Source organism: Hermetia illucens, chromosome 4 (genome assembly GCF_905115235.1).
Source record: "Hermetia illucens chromosome 4, iHerIll2.2.curated.20191125, whole genome shotgun sequence".
Classification (NCBI taxonomy): domain Eukaryota; kingdom Metazoa; phylum Arthropoda; class Insecta; order Diptera; family Stratiomyidae; genus Hermetia; species Hermetia illucens.
In genome coordinates, this window is record NC_051852.1 from 114,467,057 (window position 1) to 114,478,816 (window position 11,760).

The window sequence follows — 11,760 nt, forward strand, 5'->3', positions numbered from 1 at the left end:
GAAATTGTGTCAGCGGAGTAAAATGAATATAACTTATTCAAAAAAGGGACACATAAAGTCCTTAGGAGGTCAGCCGGTAGAACAATTTATCTTTAACTCTGAACTAACCGTGGAGCAACGCGTTTTTCTATCAGTGGCTGTAATTGTGATTGTTTTATTGTCAATTATTGGGAATGTGGCCACAATAATAGTCGCAATCAAAAGGTAACGAGAAGGTGACAGTAGTTCCAGAGTTCAAAATTGTGTGTTAATAATAGACCTTTCAAGTGAATAGTCTGAAGTTAAATGTGACAATTCTTGCTGGTATTTATAACTTATAACAGTAGATTTAATTCTTACGATTTGCAATTGACCCGGGGCCTTACCGTCCAGGATAGAGATAACTCCCTGGGTGCAGCACGACTGAAAATGTCTCCAGGGACTCGCTACATATCCGCAAACAAGATATAGATACACATTACAACCAGGGAGGAAACAGCTTTGCTCTGACTAAAGTCTGTGTCTTGGGGGAAATCGTCATTCGTCCTTTTTGAAAAGTGGGGTGTTTAACCAAAGAAGGGGACCATGGATGCAGTCTCAGGATTCCCTTAATCCTTAAGAAATGTGTGATTTCTTCTTTGTAGATAAATGGTTATCCTTGACACCAAACAGGAGGCTGGGCAAGTAAATGCACGGACTACTTAGTAAATCTATCATTTGACATCCGGTTAAATGACGAGACAGAAGCTGAAGCATATTTTAGCAAGTAGTTGACACGCTGCGCCCTATTTAGAGGATAATGGCGACGTTATATAGGTTCAACTAAGTACAGGTAGATCGAGGAACGCTTCGAAACGCGTTTGCTTGCCTTCTTTACTACCCAGTTGCGGATGATACTTGGGTCTCTCACACGTATTTTTACACGAAATTGTCCTGTCTTAGTTATGATGTATTTCAACTAACAATGGAATGTGCTTCGAATTTGTATCATTTATCGGCACTGTTGACGATAATGAAAAACAAGTCGGGAACTGGAAGCTCGGCACATTACGTATGAAACGTTTTGTCTGAAATAACATCTTACTAAAATCGGTTCAATGTCTGTCTGTCCGTCTGTCCGCCTGTTCGTCTTTTCTTCTTCCGGTTGTTCCAGCATGTGAGATTGTTACCTACTAAAACCACCCCCTAACTCCTGTCTTCTTTCGCTACGGAACTACCGCAAAGTATTTCGTCGCGGGGTGGATATGGCTCTAGCCTCTCCCTTCACCGATCGATTGCATTCGCTATCGCGCCATTCTCGCCTCCTCTCCCTCTCTCAACCTGCACTGAATCTGGCCTACCATGTCGTACACTGCATTCCACTTTTCAAGCATTTTCCCAATTATATTTTCCCGGTGCGACTGTTCCTCTCAATGTCTCCTGTAGAGTCTTCCTTTCCGCAGCGGATCTAGGACAATGGAAGAAAACATGCTCCGGGTCCTCCGAAATACCGTTGCAGCTGGGACAGTTGGGTGAGCTGTCCAGTTTAAACCTACAGAGGTATTTACAGTAACTGCCAAATCCTGGGAGAAACTATTTGAGATAAAAAATTATCTCACCTTACGTTCCCTGCGTCCAGACCTTGCTGCTGGGAATCAATCTGTGTGGGTCCATCGATCCTCATTCGTCCGTTCCGAATTTTGCTACTTATATCTACTTAACGATTCCTCCCTTTCGGCGTTTTTCACGTGCCTATCAGAGGACAAATCGGGTCCATCATAGATACGTGCTATCTCTCCGGCCAAAATGTCGATCATTCCGGCTACTGCATAGGCCGCTTAGCCGCAATCTGGATCAGGGCCTTGAAGTCTGTTAGAGCACTTCATTTAAGACTGTAACGGTACACTTCAGGATTACAGTACCCTATAGGAGGCAATGTGGTCAGCGTTGCGGACACCCGAGATTATTGCCCTGATTTGAGTCAGGTACTCATTCACAGCTGAATCGACTGTTATCCGACGTCAAATCACGATCCAAATCCCACTGCCACCAGTGAGATTTGAACCGCGACTTTCCGTACGATAGAATTGTGCTCTAACCACTCAGCTATCCGGACACCTTGTTTTATCCTCGGCGAGTGCAAGACCTACATCTTTCAGCCACTTTTTATAGCAGCGATTGCTTCGAATGAATATAATTCCACATCCGTCAGATCTTCTGCAACAATAATCACTGCTTTGTCATCGGCCTAACCAACTATTCTGGCCTCGCTAGCAACTAGGACCTTGAGGACATCATTATATATAATGTTCCACCATAGCGGTCCTAGAGCAGAGCCATGGATCCATGTGTCGTACCAGAGCCTTCTATCTGCTAAATATTTGTCGAATAGCGCAGTTAAGTAATTGGGTACACCAATCACCACCAATAACCTCCTTACAAGGTTCCAACGGGCAGTGTTGAACGCATTTTGCATGCCAGGGTAACCACAGAACAATACTTGCTAGTGCCACCCCTACCGCGCGTCGCATTTGAATGGTGTCGACGGTTGATCTGACCGCATGGAAGAGGAGCCAAGAGCAATCTATTGTCGATTATTCGCTCCAACATCACCATGGTATCCAATAGACATATAGGTCCGCAAAAAAATGGTTGACTAGGAGGCTTACTAGTTTTAGGCAACAACACTGACATTTATCTTTTCCATATCTTGGGAAAAATCCCATCCGCCAAACATGCTTCAAACAACTATATGAATTTATCTGGCCTCGGCTTAAGGGCCAGCTTAAGGACTTTGTTTGGTATGCTATCGACACCCGGCGTTTTATTGTCTCCCAGCCTACCGCAAATGTCCAGTACTTCATTTGTCATTGCTGAGGGTATTACAGCCGCATCTAAAGATGTTTGCAGAGTGTAGCCGCTTGTGATCTCCTGAGGGAACAAGCTCTGAACGGAACGGTAGGAGATCGGGACATGTAATTTTCGGAGTTGGCTGACCTCTAAATCTCACCATCGCAACCCTGTAGGTGCTTCCCCATGGGTGCTCCTCTGCGCAGAGTTGCTTGTAGCAGTCCCTCTTGATTCGCTGTATAGCCAGCTTCAAGTTTCGTCGGGTTTCCTTGTAAGCTCGCTGCCTCACCTCCTGATCAATCCTACCCATTGCTCTCTGAGCCTCACGTCCGGCCCGATGATACACCGACCGAAAATCAGACAATTCACTATTCCACCAGCAGTTGAGCCTTCTACTGGTCTCGGCATCGACGAATCGCATGCCTCGTGATACACTCCATAATATGCGGGGTTCTTTCCGAGGGCGTACCTGGTATAGTGTCCTGGTCCAACCACACATCTATGAACGTTTGCTCGTTAATTGCTTTCGCAGAACAACCTGACGTTCTCCTCCTTCTTGCAAGAGCAAATTTTCAACTGCTTGACTTGCTCTTCAGTTCAAACCTCAATCGTCACATAGCAGGAAATTATGCCAATCAACTGAATACTTCCGTTTGCCGAAAACAGAGTGTCTCCGAGAACCAGCTCAGATTTCGAAAGAAAAGGTCTACAACCGATGCGGCTAACCTGGTGGTTAATAGCTAAAGGCGTTCTCGAAGAGGACAAATGCTGTGCAGTGATAACATTTGACATGAAGAATACCATCAATTTCGCGAGGTGGGCAAAATATAAGAGGCCCTTAATAAATTTGGAGGGCCGAAGTACCTGATGCGCATCATTGCCGACCTTTTAATCGGTGTCTGCTGTAATTCCGATGAGGGATCTAAGTCATACCATACAACATACAGAGTTCCAAAAGACTCTCTCCTAGGAGGACTATACTGAAGATTTAGGCCAATGAAACAGTTTACTACGTACATTAAATCCTGGCTGGAGAATGCAGGCCTATCGCTGGCAGAGCATAAGACGGAACGAGTACTTTTCACTAAGCGGAGGAAGCGTACGTCTATGAACCCAAGTTGGGGCACAGATAATACATTCCCAGCCTGCGCGTAAATATTTAGGCATAATTATTGACGAATGGCCCAAATTCAAATTACATGTGGAATGCGCAAGGAACAGGGCATATATCACCGAGACACTGCTGGTGAGAATGTTACCGAATATGCCAATAAATGAGCCTTCGCTGGGGGGTTAGCTTGGTCCTACTATATGCAGCCACAGTTTGGGAGGAAGTATTAGAAAAGAAACTAATTAGAAGTAAAATGTGGGTTACATATCGTAACTGCACTTCGAACATAAGGCGCCTATCGAATAATATCCGCCGAAGTGGCCTGCATGATAGCAGGGACGATCCCAATTGGTATTCTGGTGAGAGAAGGGCAACGGTGATCGAGCGTATCTCACTGGAGAACTTTCTACCCGTGGGCGGCAGTGAAATGCCGAGTGGCATGAGAGGCTGAACGAGTAAGATAAATGGATGAACCCACAGAATTATATGAGATACGACTATAGCGCGAGTGTGAAGCTGCGCATCTGCTTAACCTAATATTACTTCGCTCTTATTGAAATCTTACGAAATTAAATATTAGTCCACTCTCCATATGCTGTGTTATGCCGGCCACAGCTCTTCGCAAATCTCTTGGGTCCAAATGATCACCGGGCTAACCTCCACAGCCGTTCTAAATTCGGCTAATTTTACTTTGGTTAACCCCGAGTTTGAACTTGACATTCAACGTAGGCGGAATAGCAAAAACTGCCTCAAATTTCATTCAAACCGTATGCCTCGAATCGCCTCATTACAAAAACAAAATTCGAAATTCCCCAGGTCTTGCCAGTTGGGAGTTAAGAATACACTCAAAGTCTTCCCTGCCCGTCGCAAGAGGCGACTAAAAGGGATCTAAATTTATGGGCCAGCAACCTGCAAACTTTGAAATTTAAACTTTGACAAGAATCCTCGCTTTCTCCAACTCGAGTGAGAATTCCAACGATGTAAATTGCACATTCGCCCAAGCGAAGTAAAATGATGGGACTCTGGAGAGTACTCCTGTTCCTATTGCCCATTAACTGTAATGTGCTTTCCTACTCTAGAAAACAGAGTGGTGGCAGACACGAATCAGCTGTAGACCTGGTTCTGATGGCTACCGCAAAGTGCGCTCGCTCGACGTTGGAGTTAACTTCTGACAGACTGACTGTAAGTTACCCATCCAGGTGAAGGATCATAACAATTGAACAGTGCTATGCACCAAGGGCGACTTCCGACATAGTGGAGAAGAATGCTTTTTACGAGCACGCAGTTGAGTGACGGTGACCTTGCGATCATAATGGGACCATGTGATAGGGGAACACGGTCTTGGCGATCGTAATGATAATGGTGGAAGGTTTTTTAGATTTCTGCAATTTCCACCGCGTCGTCATTGGTGGCACATTGTTTGAGCACAGAGCCTGCCACAAGGTTAGTTTGGTTTCAACTGATCGACACCTTACAGGCAACCAGATCGACCACTTTGAATTCAGTAGATTAGTAGATTTAGAGTTGTCTTCTGGATGTGCGTAACAAGAGAGGTGTTGATGTCTTTGCCGAAAGGGATCACCATCAGAAAGTCGCTTATGTTCGCTTGCGTGCTGCATCCGCCATTTCCCACAGAGCTGGGGAGCTGCGACCCTCAGCTGTCGCACGACAAAGGGATCGAACGACAAATACACCGAGTACCTCACCTGAGAATTCCATGGGCATTCCACCTACATCAAAAATGCTCTTTCCTCGGGTGCCACGCAGGTCGTCGACAACTTACCGAAGGGGAATCATAAGATCTGACTGATTGCGGAATCGCGGAAATGGGTCGATGAACGAAGGGGTTGAAGGTTCCATTGCCCGCGGCGATTGATGGTGGGCGTGACGCGCTCGCCTGCGTGTGTCGTGACAAAAGGGAATTTGATATTGCGCTGGTCAGAGTCGCAAGACGCTATCATTTCAGAAGTGCATACCGCATCACGGAAGAATTTGCATGAGGTAACAGATCTTTCGGTGGTCCTGTGAAGGATGCTAACAGTCGACTGCGCATCTACGATGACGATCAACTAAAAAGATGGAAAGAACACTTCACTACGGGGTTTTGTGGTTTCCCCTTTGAGTTATTTATCGCTGCACCTGCAGTTACTGCAGATCTGCTACTTCCATTCGTATGAATATCTTGGAAATTTGAGACCTTTCCCATAGATTGGAAGAAGGGAGTGATCGTCAAGATACCAAAGAAGACGGTTCTGAGTGTGAAAACTGAAGAGGTATCCGCGTGCTCCCTACCGGTGCAAAGATAATAGCTAAAATAACCTTTAAATGCATCGGAAAATATCTCGAAAGTTTGATCGACAGAGAGCAGCCTGGTTTCCACTTCGGATTCTCTTGCTTTGACCACATCCTTGCCCTACGGATCATTTTGGAAAAATACAGGGAATTTAGACCTTCGCTTTACGTGTGTTTCATCGATTTCGAGAAAGCTTTTGATAGTCTGAGCAGGGAGTATATCTGAGGTGCGCTATGCAGGAGGACCTTCCGGAGAAAGTAATAGTAATCCAAATTTCCACGTGCTGAAGCGGGGTAAAATCTAAGAGAATCTTGTCGTCGAAAACGGAGTCCATCAGGGTTTCATCTTCTCGCTGATATTATTTCTTATTGTTATCGGTAACATTCTTTACGCCGCCTTGTTTGGAGGACATGGTTGAGTTCAGTGGACTGTGGCATCTTCCCCCCCCCCCCCCCCCCCCCTATTCTGTTTGCTGTTTTTCTTAATGTATTGCTATATGGGAGTAGCACATGGAAAGTGATTACTACTGTCTCTCAATAGGTCCAAACCTTCGTCGACACCTGTCCGCGTCGTATCACTGGAGTACGCTGGCCTGATACATATATCACAAACGAAGAACTTGGCCGGCGTACAAGTCGTACGCACAGTGATCGGAAGGCAGAAATGGACGACGAGTAGATTATAAGTTACGGAGGGGCAACAATTGCATTGCTGTCTATGCCATGCAGTGCACTTTCTCAAGATGACCAGCGGGTAAGTCGCTCCAAGGGAACTTGGCCCACAACACTAAAGAAGGAGTGAAGGCGTCTCAGGAAGTTTTGGGGGAGCTGAAGCACATTTCAGGTAACTGCAAACCATGCTCATAGGTGAGGTCGACGCCTAATGCGCCATTAAGGAGTAGTTGGCAACCATATATATATATGTATAATAAGAGTGAGTGGAGCAAGAGTAGTAATCGAGAAACTACCACCTTTCCAAGCTACTTACAAGACCCGAAAGCTATAACCGACAGTGTCTACACTGCTTTGGTTTGGATGATTCTCCAAACTTTCTTCGCCTATGTATTAAGGGAGGAAAGTACTACAGCGTACTGGTCCGACTATCGGTAGCCTGGAACTGTATTTTATTAAAGATTGGCTACAGCTGCAGCTAATTTACTGTAAAGAGCTGCGCGGGAGTATAAAGCAGATACCTTCAGTTGTCAGGTGTCAGGTGTGTTTCTTAAAAGAAAAGGCAACAATTGGATTAAATGGCAAAGCCAGTGCTTTTCCAGGACAGCTATTGGCTGGAATGGAATGGGAATACGTAATGTAAATCTTTGTGGAAACATTGAGAGTGTGGCGACTCTTGGTTCCGTACCCAATTGAGTGGGATTTTTAGTTTGATCATAAATTTGGAGATATTCGTTTCAATAGGTTTCAAACGGATTGAATGTCTCTTGAATTTTTCCAGAAATAAACGGTGACATTGTTGAATGAGCAGTAGATTCAAGATTTATGATATATGAAAAAGTTGTTTTCAGAATAGAATCCCAGTTTCGCCATGGATGTTTCGATGAGCCATCCTTACGTCCTTTATCATTCAATTTTAATATATAAGCGCATGTGCCAAAGTTATATTTTGTCTCAGGTATTTAAAAAATTGGAAATGGTTTAATGTTTTTTTTTCATTTTTCAGCGATAAAATCCACTCGTTTTTCCGGACGTGTCTAATATCTTTGGCCAGCAGTGAATTGCTCAGTTCAGTTTTGACGGGAATAAATTACCAAGCGCAGTTTATTGCAACTTTTTTTGATTTTTGGGTAAGTACTTCCTAAAGTTACTGTCAACATTCGCCACTTTACCATACAAAGCATCAAATTTCTCAGATTTCCTGAGCCAGTAGCTCATCGTAGGACTTCCGGAGAGCGTATATTCGTGGTCCTTGGACACATTGGCCGTTAATGCCAAACAAGGTGGTCTAGCTGCAGCTGACGATGGCAAAGCTAACAGCCACCGTTTCGAAATTGGCGGAGACCATCGGCGCTTTTCTTTCGAGAAATAGAGACTAGATTGCAGTTTAGACCGGCCTGCCAAAAAGGGCAACCGGCTAGTAGGCTTTTAGGCTTTGGGCAAGCACCAGGACATGCTGTACAAACCGCAGGCTCGTTCAAAAGGTCTTAATATGAATCAGCCCCTGCATTTTCCCTGCAAAAAGCTAGAATTGCCGGGAGTTTAGACACCAGCTACCAAAAATATAGCACCACGTCACATGACCATTTACGACCTCTTGAACCGATGCCATTACCGTGTCAGTATAGGCGGTGAAGTCTCTTTTTTCCGCACCCCTGAATCATATCATAAACGTTGCAGTTGTGAAAATCCCCATCAGGGAATTCTTCGTCGATCCACAGACATGGCTACAGGCCCTTAGACATGAGTTTAGAACTTCGGCGAATATTGTTGGCGTTTTATTATCGCCAATCTCAGTTTTCCCATTTTAGGTGTATATTTTCTGTGCTACTAAGAATGACTTATTGATTTGCACAACAGATGTCTCATTGACTTTACCTAGGTTATTTGAATGAATCACGAGCTACTGGTACAAAACTCTTTCCTTAGTTTTTCAAGGCGTTTCCGACCCCCTTATCAAAAGAAGCACAACATTACTATCGAACTTAATCTCTCTGAGCACGTTAAGTATGACGTTCACCGCCGACTCAAAAATACGGCGCTATGTTTTACCCGATATCAAATATGAAACCAGTTTCGTACTAAGTACTAATTGGCCCTTTTCATTTGATAACCCACATGACCATATTCTGTAAAAAACAATGCACGCTGCTAAATTGCCAAATCCCAATAGCTAGCTTTCGGAATTTTCGAGTTCGCTAGTGTGAGTTTCGGACTGTATAATGCGGCGCACGCCTTTCAGAAATTCATCAACTCTGTACTATGAAACTTTCAGTTTTTTTACGTATATTTGGGAGTTTAGCCGGGTCTTTGTTTTGGGTTTGAGAATTTGTAGCACAAATGTATCTTTCAACATCTTATTTAGGCGTGTGTAGTGCTCTATATTGAGAAATTATTACAATGGTAGGTGAGTTTTTTCGGTCACCTGGCAACCCCTCAAGGCATCCAATCAGACCCAGTTAAGGTGCAAACTATTTCGAGCTTCTCACTTTCAAAAGGAGTTACCTATCTGAAAGAGTTCTTGGTCATGTTAAACTTCTAACGACTTTTGTTCTCTGAGGCTGCTCACTACAAATCCAATATTAACGCTTACTTGTCTGGGCCGAAGAGTAAATATGCTTGCCTGATTGCGGGGTCCTCAGACTATCCAAGCGTTTTTGACCACCAAGCAACAGCGGGTGGAAACTACACTCCTGGCATTCTCGTCGCATTTTTACACATTGCCGTAGGTGAAATAAGTTTGCATGCAGCTGAACTGAAGCAGCTGAATCAAGATATAGCACATACGTTATTAGTCGCTTATCTAACAACTGAATACTTCCGCTATTCCCTTCAAGGTAGGTCGTTCACAGCGTTAACGGGTCATAAGGCACTCATCACTGCTCAGAGAGAGAAGTCGGACAAAGTGCCCTTCGCATTCAGCAGGTGTCTGAAAAGTTAGTTGTTGGCGCTTTATTACTCGTTGAAGAGGTCAAGATCGCCGCCATCGTCAATTTGCCGCCAATCAAACCAAATACACATTTAAGGAGTTTCCTATATATCCCGGTCGATTTCTGCTAGGAAGTATTTCACGACGAGCTATGGACGCCATGCGTCTGGTTTCTCGTTCAAACCTTCGGCCCTAATATCATCAGGAATTATGAGAAGCTTTCGGTGGTTTATCAGTTCAGATCATCCTGCATTATTTCAGTAGATTTGCGAACCTACTGACAATGGTATCTGAAGTGAGTTAGATCAGATATACAACTTGTATACCCATCGACACGCTATTTAGATTGATTGTTTTGCGATTTGTGTGTTTTGATGTAATTAAACATAAGTATTTCGTTTTGATTGATATAATACATGACGCAATGTCTTTAGCTGCTTGCAAAAGAAAACAGATTCTATAGTATCCAGTCTAAGCCTGCCTGAGTAAGAACACCCACCCAGCTGCACCAATTTGGGAATCCTAAAAGCTGCCTGGCGTTCTGAGCTATACTATCGCTCCATTGAAGGCAAGGTATGCCACAACTTCTTTTTCTACCATAGATATTGCCCCTTGTAGACTGAGCTGAATCATCCTCAGGTCCCTATACATGCGAAAGAGGACGTAAAATATTTTTTTCACCGAATATATCCATGTGGGGTCTCAAATGAAAGCTCTTGATTAGGACTTTTCGAAGCAGATAATAGTTTTGACCTTGGCTGCAAAGGGTATACGCGGTGTATTCAACGTATATTCCCTACGAGGTACATATAATTGCAACCAAATTTTCTGATATAAAAAATCAACAAATCCCTTCAGACCTGAAGCACCGGGCGTCCGGTTTCCCGAGTTATTTAAATGATATATTCTAATTGTCTTTTCTAATATTATTCCATATTCTTGGTTATTTTTTAGACGCTTGGAGGCTTTCTCTGTCACATTATGCCGTTCCTAATAACTACGGGTGTTCTTGTGAATAGTATAACCCTTGTTGGCATATCTTTTAATCGCTATTTGGGTGTGACCCAAGTAATCAAGGATTCTTGGCAACCAACGAAGAAATTCTGTGTTTTCATATCACTCGTCGTATGGGGGATATCTGCAGGGATTGCAAGCCCCAACATTGCGGCTTATCAATACACGGAGATGTACATTTTTGAATATGCGGACCGGAATGATACGGCAGAGATTTATAAAGTAATCCCTCATCGCATGTGCTCCACAAACAGGGTAACAACAATATCCATTAAAATATCCAAGATCAATCAAGTTGTATTCTTTTCTTTGCAGCACCAAAATGTCATTTCTTTTACAATTCTGGTTGCCGTTCTTTTTGTACCAATGTTCCTCGCGTTCTTATGGTTTAACCTGGTCCTGGCTAAGGAAATGTGGAATCGACGAAAAATGGCTAAGAAGGCAACTCAAGAAAACATGACACGTGGAGGGGAGAAGTCATCCGGTGGAAGTAAAAACACCGACGGTTCTGTGAACTCAGTATCAAAGTTGGTGGTTTCTAAGGAGCAAAGTGCCAACATAAAATGGAAATGGCAATCAACAACCAAAAACGAATCGGAATTCACGCCATCTAAGGATCTTCTGCGTCATTTTACTGCTAATGTTAACGTATCTGTGTTTGCGCCTACCTCAATGGCTGTTTCTAATCTTGTGCTACTACAACGTTTGCGACAAATCAAATGGCAGCGCAATAATCCTTCAGTTTTCTGTCGGAATTTTGTCAATGTTGAGTGCCGTTTTCAACCCCCTTCTATACGCTTTCTTAACACAGACCGTTGATTGTTTGCTTGAACTATATCATAAAGTTCGACAATTTTCTAAAATATTTTGTTTAAATATTTCGAAAGCCTTAAGCAGTGTTATCGAGCAACCCGAGAATACGAGTACGTCTTCA

The 11,760-nt window shown here is 43.7% G+C and overlaps 1 protein-coding gene across 1 annotated transcript; it reads left to right on the top strand.

Annotated features, from left to right (window-relative positions):
- LOC119653648 (QRFP-like peptide receptor) lies at nt 1-11,760 on the top strand. Its single transcript, XM_038058464.1, has 4 exons — nt 1-204; nt 7,890-8,013; nt 10,767-11,081; nt 11,142-11,760. The coding sequence occupies exons 1-4, from the start codon at nt 23-25 to the stop codon at nt 11,643-11,645; spliced, it is 1,125 nt and encodes a 374-aa protein (XP_037914392.1). The 5' UTR covers nt 1-22; the 3' UTR covers nt 11,646-11,760.